The 27448-nt window shown below is 43.8% G+C and overlaps 1 protein-coding gene across 1 annotated transcript in view; it reads right to left on the reverse strand.

Moving 5' to 3' along the window:
- Window positions 1–25255, reverse strand: part of BACE2 (beta-secretase 2) — an 81435-nt gene extending 56180 nt beyond the window's left edge. The window contains exon 1 of the mRNA XM_080918895.1: window positions 24910–25255. Within this exon, the coding sequence (XP_080775021.1) occupies window positions 24910–25206 (297 nt within the window). The 5' untranslated portion in view covers window positions 25207–25255. The remainder of the gene's footprint in view (window positions 1–24909) is intronic.
- Between the last annotated feature and the right edge of the window lie 2193 nt (window positions 25256–27448).

Below are 27448 nucleotides of genomic sequence, written 5' to 3' on the forward strand. Positions count from 1 at the left end.
CTTATATTATTCCAGTGTCTCTCCTCTTTATTTTCATTCCTTTCCTCCACTTTGCCACATAACTTTAGATAGGAGTGACGAAAATGGGCGAGAGGAATTAAAAAAAAAAGAGAGAGAGACAAAGAAATCCCTGAATCTAATTGTTTCTTCCCTGATCAAGACCATTAACAACTTGTAACCAACTCCCCTTTAATGTCTACAAACATCTGCCACTCGCTGAATGACCAAAAATGTCTATCCCATCTCCTGGGAATGGAGATGTCACTTTCAAAACTGCTTCCTGCTGTCTGGGTGCTTTGTTTTCCTTTGGGGAGGGCCCTAAAAATTGGGACACTGGTCAGTCTTTAGAGAGCTAGCTGTAGCATTTGTTGTCTACTCTTTGCATGCTGAGAAAGTTCAGGGCTTAACTGAAGTCCTGACTGGAACAGTCTGTGATGCTGGACGATTTAGCTAGCCATTTAGAAATTGTCTCAGATGCAGACTTTTGAGGAAACAACCTTGAGACAGTCTGAGGTAGCATCAAGCAGGATGTTGGAATAAATATATTTCAGCATCTCAGCATCCTTCTCGGCATCCTCAAGGTTGAATCTTGTTAGGGCCACCTTGACTTCATGGGTGTCTGTCAATATATAAACTTTCACAAGTAACAGACATTTCTGCATTAATATATGTATGCAGTGTACAGTGTGCACAGATCAGTTAAAGATGTTTTACTCTCTGTTCTAGCATGTAAGACATCTATCTTCCTGTATAAGTCAGTTTGGACGGTATAACCAAACTGTAATATAAATCTCTGTCTATGCAATTTGAAAGGATGGCATGATGAGTCTTGAGGATTTTGTAACCAACAAGATTTGTTGGTTATGTGTGGCTGAAATTCTGGCTGGAGACATTTTCATGCCTCAGCCAGTCTCAGAGCTGTTTCCATGTACAGGAATCAGCATTCATGTTACCTGATTTGATGTTCTTCTTGATTTCTTTCATATCAGCCAGGATATTCAGGGTGTCACCCCCTTTCAAAACCTTTCTTTAAAAAAAATCACTTTGGATGGAATCTATAGCTTCTCCCCCCTGTAAAAACAAATACAAAATCTCTTTCCCAAAGAAGCATACTTCTTTCCTTCCATTCTGAGGTTAGGACATCCTTAATATAAACAGGATGATTTAGTTCAGCAGTTTTCTCCATAATCTAATGTTTTTCAGCAGCTGTGATATCTGTCTTGTTGAGAGTTAAAAATTTTAAAGTCAATAAAGCATTGTCTAAGCTATCTTTGAAAGATCTGATATACTCCGTACCACCTCTGTTCTGTGAACATTTCCTTTAAAGCCATGTTAGATCTCCCTCTAATTGCTTGACCTGTAGGATTGTAAGATACATCTGTAACATGTTTTATGCCATAATGTCTAAACAACTGTTATATTCTGATGATACACATCACCAGCTTTAACCTATAAAGGCATCTCTAAGATAGCCACCATCATTAATAAGTGTGCAATCTCAGAATCTTTCCTTTTCAGAACTCAAGGCAAAAGTCCATTGGGATTCTGAATATGTATCAATAGTATTGTGTATCAATCAATATGTGCACATAGCTTAATTCTCCAAACTCTACAAAATGAAAAATACAGTCTATTGAATGACTTTGTTCCAAGGTAACATAAAACATAATTTGTACTCCTAATTCAATATATTGCATCTCCATGGATTGCCATTCTAATTCCTCAAGCCACTGTGGATTTTTCTTATCTATAACTACCCTTTTTGCTGTTATTATAGGTTCTAGATTGTATTCTTCTGAAGGTTGTTAATTCTGATTTAAAGAAACACCTAACCTCTGTTCTATGGCCTCCAATCTAACATTCCATCTTTCAGTCCTTTCCTTATCTGAGTTTGTTTTATGCTGATCTTTCTTAAAGAGGATATATAAAACTGTAATTGTTATGGAAAAACAATTATTTGTATGCTGATATGCAAAACCAGAATCCCGTAAGATCTAGATGCATTGTGTCATTTGCATTTTCCATTTTTTTAAATAGAAAAAAAAAATCTCCCACTCTCTTCTTAGGACTGCCCAAAGATCTTACCAAGTCTGTTGACTTTTTAGCTTTCCCTGCCTTTCCCACATGTGTATAGCTAGCATCTCTCTGCTGTTAAAGTAGCATGTTGCACAGGCTGTTGGTTCCTGGCTTCTGGCTCATGTCTCATGACTTGACCCTTCTCAGCCTGACTCTGGGTGGTTGTAGGCTTTTCCAGCTTGGACCTGAATTAGGCCATCTAACTCTCTAACACACTGTTTGACCTTTGTCTGGAACCATACTGTGCTTGAGAGAAGCTGGGAAGGCTCTCATCCAAGTAGCTCCAGGCCTTTGGCTCACTACTCTCTGCTGGCTTTGCTGTAAAGTGGGTGGTTTCTGTAAAAGGAGACTCACCTGTGAAATGCACTTGGCTTTAGTTCCCCATATAGAGCCTGCTCTGTTTCTGGGGAGTGCTTGTTTGTGTCTTCCACCTGGAACTGTTCAGGCTCTAAGCCTGGTTCTTTCTAGGTTCATATTCTATGCCACACATTAGGCACCATTTTTAACTGTGGGCTTCCCACTGCTCCACACACAAGTTCCTTGAAATAACAACTCTGACTTCTTATATATGAATAAATACCTAGGCCAATAGTTAGCTATTAACTCAATTTCTGCTAGCTCATAACTCAATTATTTTATTCAAACTACTCTTAAGTCATGCCTCATGGTTAATTACCTCTCCTTGGGTTCATGTGACCATCTCCCAAAGAGTTTGAGGTGAACCCCCTGCCTCTCCACTGTAAGCAAGGTCACCAGTCCCCATGCAGAGGAGCCTGGGTTTTGGATTAGCAACTGCCACTAACATTCTGGAATAAATCAGCAGTGAGGTGAGAAGTGTACATTCACTTGTGCCATTTAGAAGCTACAGTCATTCTGTGATACAACAGTACATATTTTGAGATGTATTTTTATATGATCAACTTTTGAAAGGCTGTCCCTCCAGGCCAGTCAGCAGGTTGGCCTTAAATACAATAGGAAATAATGGAAGAGGCTGCTTACAGCGGAATCTTTAAAATGCACCTGTCCCCTCTCACATTAATCTTTCCTCACTCATCTTTGCTCAGCCCAACTTGGAATAAGAAACACAGAAAGGCTGCTCTTTGCAGTCTGCTTCCCTTTGCCCGTTCCAAGTCAGCCACTTCAGAAATGGGGGGCTTCTATGTGGCTCAGAAAAGACTTTTTTCTCTTTTCCTTCTCCTTTCCCTTTCCCTCCCCTTCTTCTCTCCTTACCCTTCCCCCTTCCCTTCCCCTTTTTCCCCTTCCCCTTCCTCTCTTCTTCTCCTTTCCTTCCCTCCCTCTATCCCTTTTTTAGTAAGCTCACAAGAAAAGGAAAAAAAATTAATGGGCATATGGTGATTAAAGATGTCTTTTTTTTTATTATTGCTCAAAGAGCTGCTTTGTTGTTTGCTTACTTAAAGTAAAATTTCAAATAAATTCTTTCTGGGCATCTACCGATTTTTAAGGCATCTAGGTATTTTAAAAGAACACAACCCCAGAGGAGAAATGGCAGGTGTGCCTCTCTTTTGCATCCATGCAGGTGAAATACAGGTGTCTTCCTAATTATGGTACAGAAAACTTAGATGGGGATCTTCTAGAACATTCTAGAAGTGGGAGAAAAAACAATTTGGGGGAAACAGATGAACATATAAACACTGGCAGTCTCTGAACCACACACTCTAGAGAACTCCTCCATTGTTGATACACACATCTCAGCTCCATCCACTGTGAGCTCCCAGCTGCATCCCAGCTCCAGGCCTTTTGTTGGATGCTGTCTCTTTCTTTCTAACTTCCATTCTTCTCTTTAGCTTCACTCCCCTCTCCCCAGCTAGGACAAACCTGCTTACAAGCAGGATGGAATATTCCCTATCTTATCATGTTTTCTCCCCTGACACTGATCTCCAGTTCTGACCCCATTTCTCTGTTCTCCTTGACAGCAGCTCTCTGAAGAGAGCTGACTAGGCTCTTTATATTCTCCCTGCCCTTTCACTTGAACCCAATACTCCATGAAAACAGTTCTTTCTATCAACATACCCTCAGAGTCTTACCCCAGCTGCAGGACTCTCTCTGTTTCTGTTCATCATAGGACTGGCAAATCTCAGGACTCCTTTCTTCCTGCTGCTTCCAGGACACTGAGAAATTCTTGCTTTTCTCTTGCCATCATGTTCACACAGTAGGTCTAGAATAGGCTATTTTGTCTGTTTCTCTTCACTGACGGGGCTTCGGGAAGGCGGGACATCTGCCTATCTGCTCACTGTTGTAAGCTCACTGCCTTGCACAGGCCAGGCCAAAGCCAATGTATACTGGGTATTTGTTGAATGTATTTGTTCACATGGGGAAATCATAGTAATTGTCTGACCCAAGTTAGTTTATTAAGTATAAAAGTCAAAGAATTGAGAAGAATCTTAAAAGTCATCATTTTGTCTTGACTGATCACAATGATCGCTCCAGAAATTTACAAGAGAGGTATGGAATCTAACACAGAAAATACAGATGGCATCTGGACTGTTAATGGGATGCCAGGTGAGTAAAGTGGCCACCAGGAGTGGATACCCCTGATAGGACCAACTTCCACAATGTCTTTGAACTGCTTATGGTTACCACTGACGATCTAACCATGCTTCTTTGATACCGTCAGCAACAGAATGTGTTCAGCACACCAGACTCATATTTCCTCTTCGTCAGTTTAATTCATCAAGTACTTACAAATCCCACTCTCTGCCAGGAGCCTTACTATTCCTTGGGACAAATGGTTGATAGGAAGGACTTAGAGTCGGTCCTTAGGATACATCTAGTTAACTATTTACTAGCCTTGATGACCAGACGACCCCACAGTGACTCACTTTTGCTTGACAGCTTGTAGAACTAGGGCCTCTATATCTGGGGTCAAGGGGGACATATTGTCCCCACTCCTTTGAGAATGTACCAGGTATTGGACTGGTGACAAGGTTTCTTGCCCTTTTACCACCTTGGTTCAGGCTCAGTCTGAGATGGTTAATCTCAATTGTCAATTTGACAACCATCTGGTAGATGGCCTCTGGGTATACCTATGGAGGATTATTTTGATCAAGTGAGTTGAAGTGGGAACCCCATCCATGGTGGGTAGCACCATTTCCTAGGCTAGAATTCTGGATTATATAGAAAGGATATAACAAGCACTTATTTCTCCCTGCTTCCTGAATACAAATTTAATGTTACCAGCTACTTCATGTTTTGGGACCTTGAAGCTTCCAGCCTGCAACTACCTCCACACCCACTAATCAAACAATGTAACTGCAGCCACATGTTGTGCAAGTTTTTTTTAGTCAGCAACATATAATGTATAACACCAAGAGTACTAGGTCCCTAAGTGTACTAGGAATTGAACCCAGATTCTTTGGAAGAGCAGACAGGGTTCTTAACTGCTGAGCCATTTCTTCAGCCCCTACTTAATTATGTGAATGAGACACATGTGTGTTTCTGTGTGGGTAGGCACAAATGAGTGCATGTTCTCAAGAAGGCCAGGAGACATTGAAACCTGTGGAACTGGAGTTGCAGGTGATTGTGAGCCATGCAATGTGGATGCTAGGAAGTGAACTTGGGTTCTTTGCAAGAGCAGCAAATACTCCTAGCTAATGAACCATTTCTCTACCTCCACATACACCATTTAAAACTGTCATTTCAGAGTGAACTCCTTTATAACAAACATCAAGAGAATTGTAGGTGCATGCCATGTCACATCAACAGCAATCTCATGCATCTAATGCTCACCAAAGGTAACTGACCCACACCATGCAGGTTGGCGTACACTTCTGCATTCTCTTACAAGGATGATATTGCTCAGCAACTGTTAGCATCTGTGGCCCCACTGTGCTTAAGCTGACATCCTTTGTACGAGTATATTCATTAAGGAGTAAGGAATAAGTTTCTCAGAACATGTCCCAGTTATGAAGTGACAAATGATTTCTGTACATGTTAGATAAGAATGGTCCTTATGACATATATCCATCAAATTATGGCTGATCATCACAAAGACAGTAACATTTAAAAACAACTAGGGTTAGTGCTATTAGCTTATAATCCAAGCACTGGGGAGGCAGAGACAGGTGGCCTCTGGGGCTTGCTGGGCAGCCAGCTTGGCCTATTTGGTGATTTCCAGGTCATTTAGAGACACCATCTCAACAAACAACAAGACAAAAAAGGTGGATAGTGACACCTGAGATTGTCTTCTGGCTTCTACACATATGTATACACATGTGTATGTGCACCTGTATACAAACACCAATCCAACATACACAGTAATTGCTTATCAGTCCAACCCTCTACCCCATTCTATCCAGTGAGGGCAGTGGTCAGCAATTACCCGGAGACTTAAAATCAGGTAAATTTTGGTTTTAAGCATTGATAATTACTCTAAAAATTCTCTGTGGCTGCTAGTTTAAAAAATGTTGGTAACTGTTTGACATGGTTAAAATTGATTCAAACTTTATCTCCTCTGCCCCCAAACAGATTTCTTTTAGAAAAGGCCTCAAGTGCAGACTTGGAGAATAAAATTTAGCCACCCAATCTCCTGCATTCTGATTTATACACAGAAGAACTGCAGGCTGCAGGTGAAGAGAGTATGAGAGTGCTCTGAGGCAGCCCACTCCTTATGCCTTTCAGCTCTGGGACAAAGTGAAGATCTGAGCCAGCCGTTCTGTCCTTGTAAATCTTCTCTTCCTGGAGGAGGCTTCTGGGCTAGGAGATCAATGAGTTGCTAAGATGCAGGCGACATTCAGAGTGTCACATCTGAAAGCCTGATGCTTTTAAGTGTCAGGGTTTTGTACCAAACACTCCAATCCTTTTTGTTTCAAGTGCTCAGAGCTCAGGCACCCAGACAGCCCTGACTCTTGGATGATTGGCTATAAAAGAAGCCATAAATTTCACATTCACCAGAATGTCATGATTTTGCCCCAAGTGGATGTATCTTGATTTGTTAAGAAAGAAAGAAAGAAAGAAAGAAAGAAAGAAAGAAAGAAAGAAAGAAAGGAAGGAAGGAAGGAAGGAAGGAAGGAAGGAAGGAAGGAAGGAAGGGAGAGAGAGAGAGAGAGAAAGAAAAACATAAATACCTTTAATTCTATTAAGTTTCTCTTAAAATTTTGCCAGTGTGATTGGGAGCTAAACAGTTTCTGATGGCTGGTGGGTACGTTTTTGTGCTGTTTAACATGCAGTCTGAAGATTTCCTTGTAGCACAGAGAGGAAGGCTAAATAAGAGGCTGTAGTTTAGAAGATACTTCATCCTCAGTCCTGTCAAGGTGAGATGCTGTGGTAGGTAACACTGGGAACTGGGCAGCTCCTGCTATAGAGAATGTGAGGAGGATTCAAGGTTGGGGACAGCGCTGGAGGGGTGACCATGGAACCAAGAGCTGGGACCGAAGTGGGTGTCAGTCTGCTAGCACTGCTGTAAGGAGATGCCACAGGCCCAGCGTCATACCACTGCAGTGCTATGCTCTCTGGGAGCTGAAGTCTAAGGCTAAGGAGGGACAGGTGGCTCCCCCTGGCTGGCACATGGCTATTCTCTGCATGTCCCAGTGTAGTGTCCCGATTACTTCTTCTAATAAAGATACCAGGAAGACAAAATCAGGACCACCCCACTCCCCTCTTTTTACTTAATCACCTTTCTAAAGACTCTGTCTCTCAACAGCAATACTCTAAGGATTTCCGAATTTAGGGGCCAAAAATCATCCACTGGTTGGGGTGGGGGTTAATACACAAGGATATGGCCCTGAGATTTGGCCAATGGCTTGGCTTCAGTCAACCCATGACTTCACATATACATGTACACAGGCAGCAGTAAGAGATGGCAGCCAGGAAGAGAGTGGATACAATATCCTTGAGTTCTTCTCTTCTCTGAGTCTCTGCAGAAAGTAAGGTTTGCATTGATGTGATCCAAAGTCTTAGATAAACTTAGGAAACTAAATCAAGTTTATTCTCATTGTTATCAGGACAGAGAACATTCCACTGGAGGCTCCCTGAGAAGCTACCTTAAGGGAAGAAGTGTAGTCAGCATATGGAAGTATGCATGGGGTGGAGTGATGACACCAGGGACCTGCTGCTGTTGGGAACCTGTCCCAATATCAAGAAGTAGAGTGCACATGGCCTTGCTGGGTAAAATGAGAATTCAAAGCTATAGTTGAGCAAACCTGTCCTTGTGAAATGAAATATAAGCTATGAAGCCAGGAAGGAAGGCAATTAGATTCTACCACACACAGTTTTTCTCTCACACTGCTGAGCCCAATCAGAGGTCATAAAGAAAGGGTACCTTTCAGGGTCTGGCGTGGCGGAGTAAGGGAAGGTGTGACACAGTTCTTGCCCCTGGAGCATCATCAGGCCGTTGATCCCCATGATCCCCCATGTGTGTTGATGACTGCTGTTGGCCTGAAACTGATCTGTTGTCTCTTCTATTTAACTTTCAATCTCTCTTTTGTGGGAAATACTTTCCCTATCATTTGGAGCTAATCATTCCATAATAAATGAAACAGATGCAGTTCTCGTGAATGAGGAATGAAGGCTGTGGAGGACGAGAAACTGGCCTTCTGCTTGGCCTTTAAGGGCATGTGAAAGCATCTAGACAACATAACTACAAAGGCCATAACAGCCTACATGGTCCTTTGTAGAAATAGTTCATTGCTAGACTTGGCCTTAACTTTGAAATCATGGGAAGATGTATGTACTTCCAGTCCAATGACAGCTAGCTGCATTAATTAGCCAGAGTTAATTGGGGACATTAAACATAGAGTTAAAGTGGTCTCAAGAAGAAAAGGCATGGGTAGGAAAGAAGGAATCTATAGTAAACAAGCCAATGATAGGCTTATTTTATAGGAGAAAGGCTTGTACACAATCTAGAAATAAATAGTATTAGAAGAGTTTATGAGGCCTCGGAATTGCTAGGATGAAGAAACAAAGATTAGAGAATTAAAAGATGATGTACAAACATAAAATGTTAGTATTTTGTTTTCCTCCTCGCTACTTGGAGGATTAGAGATGACAATGCCTAGACAGATATTAGAGAGAGCTGGCTGCTTTACTTGCATACATTTTAAAACTTTGTAAGAACTTATTTAATCCCTAGTAGTCTGTCACCTTTCTGGTCTGACATGAAAGTCATTACTAAAGAGTGCTGTCTACTGTTCCAGGAAACCATAGGAACTGTGCCCAGCTACCCGTGAAGAGCAGGTTGTGCAAACCTATAAGGAAAAGTGCTTTTGCTTTGAGTTTAGTTTCTGTTTTAAGAAAGCAGAGGTTAAAATTAATGACCCAGGCTTCATAGAATTTATGCAAATTTAAGGACTTCTAAAAATAATTATTAATAAGGATCAAAGCCTTGATGATGTAACTTTAGTAAATAAAAGACTGGGTTCAGGCTCTCTGGTTGGGAGAAAGCAAAAGGATGAGAAGGAGAAAGAAAGGAGGAGACGGAAGGAAGATGAGAATCCTCAGGGAACAGAGAGAGCACTTGAACTGACAGTTCACATCCACTGCTGACTCCAAGTCATCCTGCTCCCACTCCTGCCTTTCTTAGGTACCCCAGACTCTTCCTTTTAGAATTTTTCTTCCTTGGTCCAGTTGGGAAGGCAACTGTCCCAAGAGACTCCTTACTACTTGTACAGCCATGGGTGGAGCCCAGTGAAGGTGTCATTTCCATCCAGGTATCAAAATTAGATGTCTCAGTCCAGGTGTGGGGTGGGGACCTGCACTGCACTTGCTAGACTTGCTGATGGCTAGTGGAAACATTCTTAGTTCCTTTTAGCCACACCTTCACCTGGCTTTCCCTAGACTGAGGTTAAGGGAGGCAGGAAGGGCTCTCTGGGGAAGGAGATGAGTTAGTTGTGTGGGAAGTGAGCCCGCCTCTCCCATTAGTGGGAAGAGTTGAGCAGTCCCAGCCGTACTTTGCCTTCCGAGAGACTTCCTGAGGTAGTGGATACTGCACAAAGTCAAGGGTGTGCTGTTCATTCCATCTAATTGGAAAGGCATAAAATATACCTCTTCCACACTCAGCACAGGGGATTGCTGCTGGAAGCCAGTATTTCTGTGGAGGGAGGCTTTCAAAGAGTCCTTGGTGTGCTCTGGGACTGATTGATAGAGGATGTCACTCATGAAGGATCAGGTGTGTCCTTCAAGGGCCATGCTTGAAGACCTCATTGGTCAAAGAGCTCATAAATTGATACTCACTGAGTATCTACAACAGCTCAGCACCAAGAGCCAAGAGAACCAAGACACACTGACTACAGTAGGCAACTAGCACTCTCTAACCTTTACAGATGGGTGACTTTGGAAATGCACCACAGTGAAAACAGTTTTGCTTATTCATCCCCTCTGTATATACACCTGTGACCCATGTATGTCCTTTCTCTGAATAATGTACTAATATTTGGTAAACTTCACACATTAGCCAGAGCACTAGTTGGTACCCCAGTTCCTTTATCTGCTCAATGGAGATGGTGACTAGCAAGTTTTCACCGGCCAATTCATCATTCTAGCACATACAGCAGAAGGTAATGTTTTCTTCTACTATTTAATTTTTTCATTACCTTTATTTGTGTGTGTGAGAAAGAGAGAGAAAAAGAGAGAGAGAGAGAGAGAGAGAGAGAGAGAGAGAGAGAGAGAGAGAGAGAGAGAGGAGGAGGGAGGGAGGGAGGGAGGGAGGGAGGGAGAGAGAGAGAGAGAGAGAGAGAGAGAGAGAGAGAGAGAGAGAGAGAGAAAGAGAGAATGAAATGTGAAGGTTAGAGAACAACCTGCAAAAATTGGTTTCTCCTTCTACCATGTGGGTCCCAAGGATCAAACTCAGATCATCAGCTTCATATCAAGTACCCACTAAACTATCTCACTGGAGTTCTAGTGTAACCAAAGTCCTTGGGAGATTTTTATGTATGTAGAAAATTCTGTTTCCAGTTCAGGTTTTAAAAGTGTTTTGATAGACAGGAAACTGACATCATTTTGTAATAATGGAAATATTTACAGATAATGGCTCAAGACTTCCCACAGCACCAGGTTCTTATAAAAGTAGCTTCTCAAGGTGTAAAAATAGCAGCTTATGGAGACCTGATTGAATTGTGTTTATAATTCCTTCCAGTGTCTTCTAAACAGAACAGTAGTTTTCAATGAGATCAGGCAGCAAATCCACAACCCTGATTTTCTGAGAGGGAAAGCCTGAAACTCATATTTCTTTAGAGATCTTAGTTTTTGAAAATGCAAAACAAAACAAATAAGCAACCAAATAGTAAACAAAAACCCAATCAACCAACCAGACCAAAAAAACATAAGGTCAGTTACATGAGGAGGCCTGCACACTTTGCACACCGAGGCCAGCCATGAGCTTCAGACCTTGGTGAACCACACCCACTAATGATCTACATGACTGACAGGTGATCCAGCAAGACTGAGTTTATCACAGCTCAGCAACGTTCCATTCCTTATTCTCCTGGGTAAAACCTAAGGCGTGCCTTCTTTAATTTACTTCCTGCCTGCTACAGGGTCAACACAGTTTCCCTGGACTATGTCCAGCTCAAATTTGAGACCTCTATCCTGAGTCATTTCTGTACATGCTAGATGCTGCTCTCAGATGAGCAGTGGGATGCTTCCTGGCTTCTCTTTCTCAGCAATCACATACCTTCCTGCCCAATTCTATGGGGTTCTCATGTGTCCACGATACACAGGTTGATAAATGGGTCCCCTCTCCATGAACGTGAGAATCTTATCAATTGTCATCGCCACTGGTGCAATGGTGGAGCCTCACAAATTGCTTTTCGTGTTTTCCCCTGGCATAACCCTAGCATAAAACCCCCAGAAATAGATGTCTGAGGATCTATTCAAAGACAAATGCATATGCAAGTTTTCTAGACACTTGAGATCTACTTTCCATGGGGTTTGCATTATGGAATGTTACAACAGAAGCTTCTCTTAACCATGCATATGTCTTCAAACATGTGCTATAAAATCCTTCATAGGATTTGGCTTTGTAGAAATATACTGAGTTTAGGCATGGTACGTCCAGCCCTATCAACTGCTAAAGCTTCTACTTGGTGTTGCTTCGGCCATTTTATGTCCCTCTAATAGAATCCCTAAGGCTGAGCTCTGTGGGAAGAAAAGAAGTTCATTGTGATCATGGTTCTGGAGGCTGGAAATCCAAGACACATGGTGTCAACACCGGGCTTCCTGACAACATGATAGAAAGGGAATCAGCTGTGCAGCCACCTTTCTCTTCCACCATGGGGATGTTTTCTCCTAAGGACCTGCTCACCCTCTCAAAAACTAACCCACTACCAAGAGACCCACCTTACCCAGTGGGACAAGCATCAGTTCCTTCATAAAGCTAGTCCCAATCCAATCACTGCCCAACACCACTTACCTTTGAAGTCACTGGGAACCAGCTTGAACTGGGGGGCAAGTCAGAGAGGGACTAGCGTCTAATAAAATGGGCCTGATTTGCATCCTATATCCTATAGCAGGGGGATGGTATGGCCAGGTATGTTACTATTTTCCTGCTTTGCTTTGGACTCTGCATTGATGGCTCCAGCCCTGAAACAGGGAGACTAGAGGTACAGGGTGAGGACAATCCTTCTGTGATTTGCAAGGGTCATATCCTGGGAATGGCTTCCTTCCTGTGGGGCACTCTGGGTTCTTCAGAGCCACTGTTTTCTCCAACACTCACTGCTGACTGTCTCCCACCTGAAGCTTCCATTTGGGGACAAAGCCTTCTTGGACAGGTAGCTCCTAAATACTCCCTCCTTGGTCAGCAACAACTAAGTGTAAACCACAGATGCTTCCAGTACCATGTCAGATCAAAAACATTTGGACTTGATAATAAGACACCTCCTGCTACCTCTCCATCCTGTGGCCTGCTGGAGCTGGATGTGGCTCTGGAAATTCAGATGTTAAAAATCTTAATCTCAAACTTTCCTGTGTCAATGGTGTTTGGAGTTAGAAAGCAATTAGAATAAAATGAGGCTATCAGGCCTCAGTGTGGCTCTGTTTTAAGAAGAGATTTTGATGGTATACTCACCTTGTAATCACATGCAGTACCCCCTGCCATGTGATTGCACAGTGAGGTCTTCACTTGACCTTGGACTTCTCAGACTCCAGAACCAAGAGCTGTATAACATCCCATCCTGCACAAATTGCTCAACCTGAAGAATTCAGTTATAGCTCATGAACTACTCTGCTGCCTCAGACAATGTGTAAGCAATCACACATGTCTGTATTCTAATAAATCTTTATTTATAAAATCAGGCTGTGGGCTCACTATGCACACACACACACACACACATACACACACACACATGCACACACACACAATAAATTAAAAGTATAAAAAAATTAAAATAACATAAAGGAGCCAACCTGTACTTTGACCAAGAAAACAACCTCTGATTTCCCTAAATTGTTCAGGAAAGGCCCACTTGTGCTATTGTTTGGACCTCTGACCTGCATCATGAAAAAAAAAAAAAAAAAACTATGATGAAATACTTTGGGTCTGAAGAAGAGATGGGAAGGTAGTTGAGTTGGTCTATTAATAATGAATCCGGTCACATCACACAGATCTCTGACACTGCATGTCTCTAACATTTCACACAGGTGTCAATGATGGAAACATGTTCTAGATTCTATGTGCACAGTGCTGAGCTTCTAACAACACCCCCATCCCCTGCTCCTCCTTCAGGTGGGAAGATGTTTAAGAGAGTCCCTCGACTAGGAAAAGGCTCTCAGGAGAAACATGAAAGGCAGGAAGAACATGTCAAACAAACTGTAATTAATTTCCCCCGAGGAAGAAGAAACACAGCTGAAACACGAATAAGATCCCACAGAAAGCATTTGGAGACAAAAAAAAGTGACGCTGGAAGTTAAAACCATAGTGTCAAGTGAAAGCTGAAGCTCACTCTAAAGGAAAGATTGGGAGTCAGGGTCACCACACTAGATATTTTGATATCTGGACAACACTGTGTCAAGAGGAGCAGAGCTGTTTTGTCTATAAAAAAGGCCAGGGAAAAGAAATAAAGGTGGTGTGGTGGCTTGGGGAGCTCTACCCATCCATCCATCCATCCATCCACCCATCCATCCATCCATCCATCCATCCATCCATCCATCCATCCATCTATCCATCCAAATGTATATGTCTGTTTGTTTATATGTATGTAGGTATGTATATATATATATATATATATATATATATATATATAAGCATGCATGAATACTTATAAAATTGACTGAGACAGAGTGTGGACATATGAATGTATATGTATCTGTCCATATTTGCTTGTGTAAAGGATCTTAATTCTTTTCTTTTCCTTCCTCTCAGTTTCCCAGAATTAACTAGTCTAGTCAGAGAAAGGCTTCTGGCTGTCTGGCAATAAGTCATTTACCTAATCCTCCCACTGTTAAGCAAAAGGTGATAATTCCTCTGTAGCCATCAGCTTCTGGCCCCAGTATAACTAAGAAAGAGTAAATATCAATACTAAATAACCTTTATACTCACAAAACCGAGTTTTTCAGAAACACACAGACACACACACACCCTGCTGATGTTTGCAAATAGTCATGCAACCTGGCAATGGAAAGTGTTAGGTGGTTCTGTGTTGTAGCAACACCACAATATGTATTTATATAAACCTACACAATGCCATTCACTACACACCTAGACTCCTTGGTGTAGCCATTGGTCGGGGCACACATCAATATGAGCCTATCACTGTGCTGAGCACTGTACTGAGATTTCTAAACCTAACCATATCGAAATACAAGGACAACAGTGTAAAAATACAGCATAGTAGATGAACACAGGAACTTTCCATGAATTGAGTTTGGAGGACCACAGTGTTCGTGGATGAGCAGGCATGAAGGCCTACTATGTACCTCATCAGTGTACCTCATCAGTGAATCACTACCTCAGAGAACTGCTTCAGTGTAACACTTGAATGAACCACTCAGAGAAATACCTTGGTGGAACACCTCAGTGAACTTCAGTGAACTGCTTCAAGAAACTACCTTGGTGGATGACTTCAGGGAGCATCTTCAGTAAATTGCTCTGGAATGTTGCTTAGGTTAACTGCTTTCATACACCACAACTGAACACTTTAAAGATGCCACACACATAATCTACACTGAATTTGTAAGCCATTTTTCTTTCAATTACAAATTATCTTGTTAGAATGCTTATCTTTTTCACTTCACAAACTTTTTAGTTGTCTTTACCTATTTCTAGTAAAACAGTGTGCTATTACCCAACACGTTTTCTTCATCAAATCCTTAGTTTACATGTTTTTCACTTTTAAAATGTTTATGTGTATGTGGTATCCATGTTTGTATGGGTGTGTTTATGTTCACATGTACATGTTCATATGGAGGCCCAAGGATGATGTAGGAAATCATCCCTTAATTGCTCTTCCACTGTATGCTCTGAGGCAAGGTCTCTTAATCAAACCCAGAGCTATACATCTAGTCTCACTAGACAATGTGTTCTAAGGATCCTCTGCCTCACCTTTCAAGGCTGGAATTATAGACAGGAGATCATGCACACCCAGAAGGCATAACAAGCACTTTAACCACTGAGCCATACCCCCTATTCTAGTTTTAGACTAATATATAAAAACCATTGTAACCTTCTTGTTAAAAACAAGACATAAATAGACAGACTAGGCTAGGCTCCTGTAGGGTCAAGTTCAATAATATCACAACCTGGATCCTAGAAACTAGTTCATCTAGAAGAACCTGCCTAGAGTTACTACATCAGAATGGCACACTGTCTTCTCGAATTTCCACTGAAGAGCCAGCCTGAGGCTGGGTATTATTACTTTTCATATTCAGAGTAAACATCCTCTAAAATAACATAAGAACATAGTACAGCGATAAACCAGTATTAGTGTCCCCATTACACTTCTAAAGTATGATCAGTGCTCCTAGATGCACACTGCTCTACTTTTATGGTACACAAGCTTGTTTATACCAGCATTGCCATCAAGAGAGATCAATGCTTTGTGGCAGAACCCCAAATGCCTGTAGTGCTCCACCCCATCATGCCCTGGGTGATCATCTCCATATATGTGGTCTGTCTGTTGAGCAAAATGTCCTATATGGATGGCATGACTATACTTAAGAATTTTTGTTGACAAGAGTGCAATAAAACTATGACATGCTAAAATCTTTCTGGGCACAAAAACTATTAGAAGTATCTTTTGGAAAACGTGCCCATTGGTCACAGGAAGTCAGTATATCTGGTACATTTAGTATCCCAAGCCTTTCCTGTACTGCTATTTGGCAGTGTGAGGCACCTGGTATTCCAGAGCCTTTGAATGTCTTTATGTGCAGAATTCTTGCCTTTCAAAGGCAGGTTTGGGTTGTTTTTAGCCTCAAACATAATCTCCCTTCACTCCCCCCCCCCCCAGCCAACCTTTTTCGTTAGGTACCTCACACATCAGACTGTCATCTTCCAGAAAAAAAAGTTCAAAGCAAAGCCCAACCCAGAGTCCACTCCAGCCTGGCTCACAGAGGCATTCAGAGCTAGATTCTAGCTGATGTAGGACAGGTGGACTGAATTATACTTTGTGAATTTTGGTAGTGGGCAATATCAGTCACAGCCCATAAGAGACAGGAGTGGATGATGGCACCCATTGGCACCCTTGTCCTCAGCCCAGTCTGCTGTACTTACTTGACATTATCTCTCAAAGGATCCATGTGGTGGTTTGAATGAGAATGTTCCCATTAGTTCATGTAACTGGACAGTCTATCCCCAGCCAGTGATGCTGTTTGTGAGGGGGTGGGATTTAGGAGGTGCAGCCTTGTTAGAGGAAGTGTGTTACTAGAGTGAGGATTCGAGAGTATAAAGATTCTCACCACTTACAGTTTGCTCTTTCTGCTGCTCCAGCCCAATGACTGACAGCTGCTATGCCTCCCTACAGTGATGACAATAGACTTGTATTGTGATGCAACCATAGCCCAAATAAATTGTTCCTTCTATAAGTTGCCTTGGCCATGGTGTTCTATCACAGCAACATAAAGTAACTAATACAGGTCCCATCAGGAGTTGGACTTCAGCTATCCAGTCCTGGTACCATCTTCTGCACCCATAGCTTTCCTAGGATACACTGGGATCCACCCCCCCCATAAACCAGGCATACCCATTTCCTGATTCCACATCTGTCCTGAGGGCCCCAAATGAAGACACCACCAAACAACACACAACAGGATAAGATCTCTACCATGCTGCCTCCCTGGCACTCAGGGTTTCATTTTTCTTTAAAATTCAGAAACTTCTAAGTCATCTATATTTAATAGTACCCTCCACAACTCAGCCCTACACATGCACACTGTCCATAAGCAATGTGGTATAATGTATGCATGCTCTGTAAGGCATCTTTTCTCATAAACCCAACTCCAAAGTACATTTATAAAGTAGATGAGAGAGGATCTCCTGCTGAAGCAGGGTCTGGGAACACACATACATACAGAAACATGCGCAAGAGCATGCACACACACACAAACACACACATGCACATACACAAACATGCACATGAGCATACCCCCCCCACACACACACAGCATGAGGAGGCCACCTGCACCTTCTGGCTCATCCTTGCCCCATCTTCTCTTCCAGGTTAGTTCCTCTCATCATGTCAGGCTTCCATGAGACCTCAGATCACTGGGTATAATTTCCCAGTTTACAGATTGGGAGACTGAGGCTCAGCCAAGTTAATTCACTTCCTCCCATCACCTAAAATCCAGAAATAACAGATATGGGATCAGCACTCTGTGTTGAGCATTCCATACCACATAGACATACTTCCCTCAGAGGGACTTCCCAGTGGGAAAAACTCTTTGGCACCAACTGGGATGGAAAGGTTCTAATGTCCTCCAGAACCTCTTGGAATCTATGTTCACCTTCAGCAAGATGTGGCTTCATATCTAGTAACAAGTCTTTGTGAACAGGATCAGCCCCCAGTAACCTCAGTGTTGTCCCAGAAATACATGCACATCCACATGCAGGAATTTGGCTTCTGGCAGAGGTAGGCATGACTGACACCTAGAACCTGTTTCCTTCCAATTGCCAAAACCATTGATAAAGTGAAGCCAGCAGTGATTTGCAGTGGGACCAGGAGACTGTGCTTAACTCCTTGACACTCTCAAGCTAGTGTGAGATAGAAAGAGATGCTTTTCCCCACTGCAATCATGGCCCCCTGGAATAAAGGAGCTGGCCCAGGGTGTCTCCAGCTTTCCCATCTCGCATCCTCTCCATCATCTTAACATGGCAGCACTGACATTATGTGTTTCCTAGCATGAATATACAATGTACCAGATAATAAAAGCCCAACATCCACCCAGAGACCTGAATTGGATGGCAGTCTTTAACCTGAGACTACTGCTTTTTATTCACAGTCGGCACTATAAGGCACCACTTCTAAAACATGACCATTTTTGTTGGGTAGCAATAGTGTCTAGCATAGGTGAAGGGGGTGCTGAGTGATGTCCAGTTCACCTGTGTCTCACACACAGACTTACAGGGTCAGGGAAGTGACCCAAAATATGTGTCGTTCACCCTTCCCCACACTCTACCCACAACCCCTTTCTTCAAAGCTAGGAGTTAGGGAAGCCCAGAAAAGCCATTTCCTCACAGAAACATTCAGCTGTGACTGGCCAGGGCTGGGCAGCAGAGCAGGGTGACCAGAAGGGGTCCAAGCAGACAGAAAGACCTCCAAAGGGACAGAAGGCTCACTATTAGTCAAAAAAGAGACGTGGGCTGGAGAGATGGCTCAACAGGAACTAACAGGTTTGTCCTCAAGGCTGGTGACTTGAGTTTGATCCCTGAGACCCACACTATAGGAGAAACCTAATTCTGACAAAGGTTCTCTGACCTCCACACATGCCCTGTGGCATGTGCATGTTCTTCCTACAATAAATACAGAATTGTAACAGTAAATTGTAAAAGCAAGGAATAGGTGGGGTGGAGAAACATAGGGCCACCCTATTCCTGCTGCCTTCTGCATGGGGAGAAAGCAGGTACAAGCAGTTCCAGGCTTACTTAGACCCTGCATGCAAAGCCAAAGGCTTGACCCCAGAAGCCAAAAGCTAAGGTAGAAAATGAGTCCCATAGCATGTGACTAGACCATCCAGAGAGCACCCAGAGCTAGGAAAGTATGTAAAATAATGATTATGGTTTAACTTGTAGGGTCACCTCAACTCTTACGTTAATTTCCTATTATAATACAGGAAGAGGTAGGCCCTTTAGGAGTTGGTCTAGGCTCTGCTGTTGTGAGCACCTGAATGCATTCAGGTGATAAGAATGGCAGATAAAAAGTATCATGGGGGTGGATCAGTTCCAAATGCCAGTCTGGTTAGGCCTCGGGACTCTGCCAACAAGGAGACAGCCCCAGATACAGGCCTTCAACTTTGGACCAGAAACAACCAAAATAAACTTCTCCATAACTTGCTCAGTCTGTGGCATCTTGTTATTAGCAACAGAAAGCAAACAAAAGATATCAATAGCTAATCTTACTCTTTCTCCTTTGGTGTTTAGTTAGTGCGAATTGCAAGCATCCTAAAGGAAACAGGAAGACTGGGCAGCTAACCTCGAAAAACAGGTTAGGGTGACCCACTTCTGACTCAGGAAAGCAGATACTCAGGGTGTGTCAGGAAAGAGCCCTTGGACAGACTTCCCTATTAAACACATCCTGATTCTTAAGCGTTGCCTTGTGCCTGATAAGGTCTTTAGAGGACAAACTTCAACAAGAGTGTTTCTTAACCACAGACCTTAAATGCTGCTGATCTGACCTTGCAGGAGTTGGGTAGCTTCAACCAAAACACAAATTCCAGCCACTCTAGAACAAAGCACCTGACAAGAGAAAAGTTAAACATTTATACAACTATTCTCTAGTAGGGAAACTAACATGAGAATACAGAAAGCATCAGAGACCCCCCCTCCCACTGAACCTCCCCCAGTTCACTCTCTCATCACAGGCCCCTGACTGGTCCAACACAAACCACCGTCTGCTCATCAATCTTAATGAATCTTGCACTTGAACTCCAACTTGAAATTACTGACAACTAAAATGTGAGATCTAAAAATTATAAGCTTAGAAAGGATGTAAGAATAAAGCTGTATTCTCCCAAGCAGACACAGGCACTATTTATGGATGAGGACATGTTCTGAGATGTGGCATTAGACAATTTTGTGATTGTACAAGTATCACAGAGTTATGAGACACACTTAGATGGCATGATTGTTAGTATTAACTGTCAACGTGACAGATTCTAGAATCACCTGGGAGATGAGCCTCTGAGCATGCCTGTGAGGAGTGCCTTGATTGTATTAACTGAGGTGGAAAGACTTGCCTACTGTGGCTGACACCATTCCCTGGATGGGATCCTGGGAATAAAATGGAGAAGGGGAGTTAAGTGGCAGCTTGCATTTAATGTTTGCTTCATTCTGATTGTGGGAGCTCCAGCCACCTAGAGTTCCCCACACAATGGCTCACCTTGAACTGTGAGCCAGAATCAAACCTTTCTCCCTTAATTTGCTTTTATTGGTCTTCTATCACAGCGATGGGGAAAGTGACTAAGACAGTAGGAACATCACAGACCATGCATTTTTACAGGACCACCATTATCTGTGCAGCCCACAGTTGTAAATCCAAGCCCCTGTAAAACCTGCCTGCAACATGAAGCATTCCGATGACTGGTGTCTTTATAATGACTGCAGACATGTGTACACTGGGGAAAGGAAGTCAGCAGAGATGGAGGCAGAGGCTGGAGCTATATACAGTGAAGAATCATATGCTAAGACTAGGAAATGAAGTATCTTCCCCTGGGACCTCCAGGGGAAACATGGTCTCATCACTGACACCCTAGATTTGGGGCTTCCTGCCTCCAGAACCATAAGGGAATAGATTTCAATTGCTTTAAGCCTCTGGTTTGTGGAGTTTGTTAGGGAAGTAGAAAACACTAATGCAGAGGTAAGAGAACATCAACTATGGGGACTGAGGGCTCAGAGAGAAGCACTTGCTTTTGATCATGCACAATACAAATGTCTCACTATCCTCAGTAGCACCAGAATACTCAGAAAAGGGAAGGCAGCTCTTTTCTCAGTCACTCTGACTGAGACTGGACTTACACAACGGGGACAGTATAAGTAGAGATAAGAGTGTAGATGGATCTGATCAGACAGATGGATCTGCCCCTTCGTGGCATGGCCATGGAGACATGACTTAGGACAAGTCTGTTTCTGTCTTAAAAGTAAATCAAATGATTATATGGTCTCCACAGGAAGGCGTGAAAATCCAGTGAGACGAACTTGGCAAATTGCTGGGCTGGAGGAACAAGAGATACAAGGCTCAATGATGAAATATTTTTCTAGTGTAGGTTTGATCCAACACCCCACACACAAAAAATGTTTAGTATGACATTCTACTTTAGATATGTAAAACATAAAGGTGGGTGCTGATGTGTCCTTGAGCTCTGCCTTTCACATCCTCTGATGAGTCCTTTTCCTGATGTCCAGGGGCTCCACATTTCACCCGAAGGAATGAGGGCAACTGGCGGAGTCAAACTAGTCTGGTGTTCTCTTTCTTTGTCTTTAACAGTGAGCATATCAGTGTCCCCCAGCATATAAGTGGCTTCCCCTCACCTGGCTGCTTTCCTTTTTCCAGCCTCACTTACTGTGAGCTTAATGTGTTTGGGGGACCCCAGTGATTACTCTTTTAAAAAGCTCTAAAATTATATAGAGTTTTATTCTATACATTCAATTGCTGTGCTAAGAGGTTGATCAATAACCCAGCACATGTGCCAAAGCACTTTTTTAAATGTTTATATTTGAAGGCTTAAATGTGAAAATAGTTTGCCAGTTATTTCATCCATACCAATGCTGATGACAGAAATCTTCCAACAGAAAGCCCCCAAAGCCTTTTTTGAGACACCCATACAGCATATAGCTGTGGACCTTTGCTATCTTCAGTTGGATTTATTGTGTGAGCATGAAAGTATATTTTAATAATGTAAATTGCTATAATTATAATAACTTTTGAATGATCTTAATAGTATTAATAAGAACAAATTACATGGTTCCAGTGTATGCTGGTCTCCTGTTAGATAGGAGTCACATAATGGTATCAGTGTATAACCCTGACTCGAATCTCCATGCCAACGTGGGCGGGCCTGCCTGCTGGTACAGGGCTCTGAGGCTCTACCAGGCTGCTGGGTAGCCTGTGACCCCTCACAGAGTCTGTAGGCAGGACAATGGAGCCCAGTTCTTAATGAATGCACACAGGAATAAGAACACTTCCAATGGCTGGCCTTCCCATAGGATAGCAGGACTCTGGTGAGCTATGGTTTACACCCAGACTCCTGTCCAGCATCCTTCCACTCAAGTACTTTCCTGCATCCAACTATTCCTTAAGATAGTGCTTAAGTGTGGTCTTAAAAGAGAGGAAACAGGAAAGACTCTAAGTACAGTCAGATAATCAGTCTCTTATACCCCAGGGCTGGTCAGGTACCATGGCCTAGTGAGGATACATTGCAGCACAAACCAAGGAAAAGCAGACTGAAACCATGCCTGTGGCTCAAAGCTTAGCTTCTTCAGCCTAATGACCTTGGCTTTCTTATCCCACTGACATAGCAAGTCATTCAATGTTTCCAAACCTCACCCTGCCACTCTCAAAGCACATAGCAATGCTAGCTCAAAAGCTGGGGCTTGTGGTGAATATTTGCACCAAACAACATTCAGAGATAGAAGGCCAGCTTAATCCCACCAAGAGCCTCTCAAAAAAACAAGGTGGATATCCTCCTGAGAAATAACACCCAAGCTTATGACTTCTGCAGGCAGGTGAGCACACACATGTACACAAACATCCATACATACCTCTATAGACACCCACCCCCCACATACACACAAAAGTCAGTTAGGATATAAGGCGTGGTTGTGAGAAAGAACACATCTGTCAAGGTGTTCATCACACATGGAGGCTGAAGACACTATGGTTATTAACATGTTAAAAAAATCTTGTTAATTTATTGCTTCCTTCTCTCTAAGCAATTTTACCTGAGGTTTCAGAGAACAAAAAGGAAATACATGACTGACCCCATGTCCACTACTAGAGCAGGAATTGTCTTTGGGGTTCAGAGGTCACCCCCTACTGCTTTCCCTAGCCATCTGCAAACCCCTGCTGGTACCAGAGACACCACAGAGCAGACTTCAAACCAGGTCACCAACACCTAGTGTTTACAATGGAAGTATCTGGTGCACAGATTTTGCCATGAAGCAGTTTGTCCCTTCATCATGCCAGAGCAACAATACAGAATCGTTCACCCCTGTGGAATGATATATGCAGAAATAATACTTATTTGTCACAAACCAGCATTCCTTAGAAGTATGCTATAGTCTAGCTGAGAAATAACCTCAGAGGAACTACTTCCTTGGCTGTGCTAAGGATACAAACAAAACCTGGGTACTCATTACATCCTGGCTAATTAAATTAATTAAACTTCATCACTGAGTTTAAGTAAAGGTCATTGAATTATCAACAAAGGCAAAGCAAAGGAAAGTCTTCTCCTCTTTAAAGTTTTTTTTTTTTTTTTCTGTGTATAAAAGAAAGAGGCAAGTCCTTTCTGTACTGTGCAGTCCTGCCAATGGCAGTTCACAGAATTCCCTTTACCCCGAGATCATGCTCACATGGTGGTCTGACTGCTCAGGGGACCCTAAGCCTCCTCAGCTGACACAGCGCCCCCCCCCACTTGAGTCTGCCCTGTAGACACTTCTGGACTGGGCACACAAGGATCCTGTACAGTAACCGCTGCCAACGTTTTTGGTTCTTGATGGTCTACACAATTACAGAAGTTACTCTGCAGTTTCTCTTTTTAAAAATTAGCATGGTGCATCTTCTTAAAGTCTTGAATAATTTAATTAGAATTATACAAAAGTCATGAGCATGTTCTATTTATGGGCAATCACATCAGCATGAAAAACCCCAACGACAACGTTAAAAATAAAGTATCCTCATACGGTGCGTTCAACTCATGAGACAACTTGAATTCGAATTGGAGAGGGTCAGATCACTTCTGGAAGGCTTTTGCTTTCCTTGCCAGAGTCCATGCTTGGAAGCCCGTGTTCCCTTGATACACGAAGTGTTAAATGAACAACAGCACGAGGCAGAGAAGAAAGCTGTTTGGACTGCGTTTGTTTTATCTTTGCCTCCCGCTGCGCCCGGTGTTCCCCAGCAGCTAATGGCATTTACATTCTCCAACCCCCGCAGGATGCATGCCTAGGCGGGTGCCGGCTCCCAGAGGCTGGGCAGCCGGACAGCTATGAGGAAGCCAGCAAACAAACTCCGAGGAAGGAAGGCTGCTCTGCCGGGCAAAGAAACACTTTGGAACCGGTGTCTTTTAGCTGAGCTCATGGAGAAATCTCTTTAAAGGGTACTGCGCCTTGGATGCTATCCAAGAGTCTTTTTAGCAACGAGACAGCATAGAGGGACTGTATCAATTCCAGTGATTTCCCTGCACCCAACAGCACCTTTTTCCAAGACCCCATCCACCCACCCACCCACTCAGTAAGTACAGCTCTAGATGGAAGGAGGCGTCGCTCCTGGGGAGGAAGTATGTTACAGGTCCCTTCAGCTGTCAAACCCCATGGGGTAGGGGAGGGCCACCAAGTTCTGAAACATTTGCTCACACCCCTTGAGCTTTGCTGGGGCAGAGGCTGCACTCCCCAGTGCGTCCCTAGCGCTCGCCTCTGCTCCTCACCCAACCCATGCACCTCCCTTACCCGTCTTCCCGGGAAAAGCTACTGCCTTAGGGGCGACATTAAACCGCGCGAAGTCAATTCCCAGATTCCCCCACTACCTTCTGCGGAGGGGTCCCGATCAGCATCTCCAGGTAGTAGCCACGGCCAGAGTCCCCCTGAAGGTTGTCCACCATAGCCAAGAAGTTGGCGGTAGCCCTGGCAGGCTCCAATGCGAGGGCCAGACCATCAGCCCGGGGCAACTCGGGGGTCCCGAGCCCAGGAACTTTGGCTCTTTGGTTCGTGGCCCCGGACACTTGGAGGGGCAGCGTGAAGGGCGCGGGAGCCAGCGCAGGGACCGCGCGCAATAGCCACTGCGCCAGCAGCGGGAGCAAGAGTGCTCGAAGCAGCGCGCCCATCCCCGCGGCGGGGGCTCGGCGAGTCTGCGAACGCGCGGTTCTGCGGTCCTTGGCCGGCCGGGGCGGGGCGGACGGGGAGGAGGCTGGAGAAGGCGGTGCGGAGTTGAGCAAGTTCTCAGCCGCTGCCCCCTCTGGCGGCCACCGCCCCGCAGGCCCTGCCCCTCCTCCGTGGCCAAGGTCAAGGATGGGCGCGGGTCGCGCCTCTTCCCGGGGAAACTGGAGTGCAAAATTTCCCCGGAACGTGCCCGGGAGGCCACGGCTAACGGATATGACGAGGCTCAGCCTAGAGCTGCTGGAAAGTTTCGGGAACCCTTAAAGGGGCAGCTAAAGCGCAAACTGGCTTCCTGGTCCTCCGCTCAAGGAGTTCGCAGGGGTCCACTGACCCTGCAGAGGCAGAACTGCCTGGATGACTAATCTGTCAGAGCGCGGGGCGGGCAACTGTGTAAGAGGGCGGCTCTTGGCGTGCCAAAAGCATCTCCAACAGGGTCTGGCTGCCTCTCGGGGCTTCTCCCACGCGTGGATTTCCCCTTCTAGCTCCTTAGGAGTTAGCTGGTTCTCTGAGAAGGGATTTGAAGTACGAATGGAGGCTGGGAACGCTGGGAACGCCAGGGCTAGGGGAGGCAGGTGAGGGGAGTTTGAGTTTCTGAGAAGCAGTCTAGGCTATTGCTCTTGCCTGCTTGCCCTCCCCACAGGATGAGGAGGTTGCTTTGGGTTTGGTCTTCCTGGCACCACTCTTGTTAAATGCAGATTCAGTTCTGCTAGGAACTCAGCTCAGTCTCCCAGGAATCCAGTCAGTGCCTAGTTAGTGAATTACTATCGGAGGCTGCCATCCAGCCCTTTCCTTCTTTTTCCGCCCGCCAGCTCTCTCCAGATTATCTAATTAATACTTGTTTAGCCAGACACCAAAGCCGCAGATATGCATTCAGAGGGCTATTTTATTTCAGGTACTGAATGTATGGGGGGGGCACAATTACACCAGCTAAACTCATCGATTTCTGCTGAATCTAGGAATAGAAGAAATCTTTGTGTCTCCTACAGCTGAATTATGGTGGTTTTTTTTTTTTTTTTTTTTTTTTTTTTGTAACAAATAAGACCATCTTCAAACAGTGGAAAGTAGAAATCAAGCTTCCCTATTACCTGACTGGAAAACTCCCTTTTCCCTTCTTCCCAATGTCAGAATCTATCTTGCTATACCGGAATCTTTCTGTCTGAGATTTTCAGCTATACTACTTTCTAAATAAATGACTTTGGTTGTAAGTTGCATTTTTCCCTCTGAACTCTATTCAAGCTCCAAGGAATCTCCAGCCGAACGAAGGCAGGCCCGATTGAATCCAGGGATAGAACGTAAATTGTTATTTCCCCATAAATCTGCATAGTTATGGGGAGCTCTTACACTCATATATTCACATTTAAATTCAAGATGGTGAGGAAAAGGCAATTTAAAAGAGATGGTTATTTACAGACCCTGGTGTCTAGTCTTGAGGGGTTGGGGACCACACAGACAGCTCTCAGAATGACAGCTTCTTTTGGAAGCACATGGGATTTATCCAGGACACTAACTCAGGTGTTGCAGGATGAGTAAGGTGTAAGGTCAACATTAAAGACATTTGCTCTTTCCAGGAGAAAAGAAAAGGCCTCAAGGGAAATCTGTAAAACTCAAGTCTAATTAATATTTGTATTTGAAACTCCCTATTTCGTGTAGCATGAATATTCCAGGCTTTTCCTGGTAAAGGGGAGGTACATAAACAACTGCACAGAAACAGGGTGGAGGGCACATGCCATTTTAACGAGGCCCCGAAGTGGTAGCACCAGACACCCGATCTTCACTCTGTGTGGCCTTAGCATTTTTTCATCCTCGCTGCTGCTGGGAGAGATGATAGCTTCTCTTCCAGCTGTTTGCTGGGAAGTGGTGTTTGTTATCTCCTCATGAGACAACATGGTCTTCCTTCCCATTAACTTTTCAGCCTTGAAAAACTTCCAGGTAAAAGCTTTCTTCACACAAGGCTCAGAGCAGTACCAGGCAGGAAGAGTTGAGCCCTAGAGCACAGCTCCTCCTGACATGGGCTGCCTCACTGGCATCCCCTGGAGATAGGTGGCTCTGCTCACTTGGAGCTCTTCTCACACCACAACTTCTCTGACTTTTGGTTCCAAGACCCAGTTACACTCTTAGGAATGACTGAGGGCCTTAATATGTTGATCTGTATTTAACAAATACAGAATCCAAAATGAGAAACATTAACAA

This window comes from Micromys minutus (assembly GCF_963924665.1).
Source record: "Micromys minutus genome assembly, chromosome: 7".
NCBI lineage: Eukaryota > Metazoa > Chordata > Mammalia > Rodentia > Muridae > Micromys > Micromys minutus.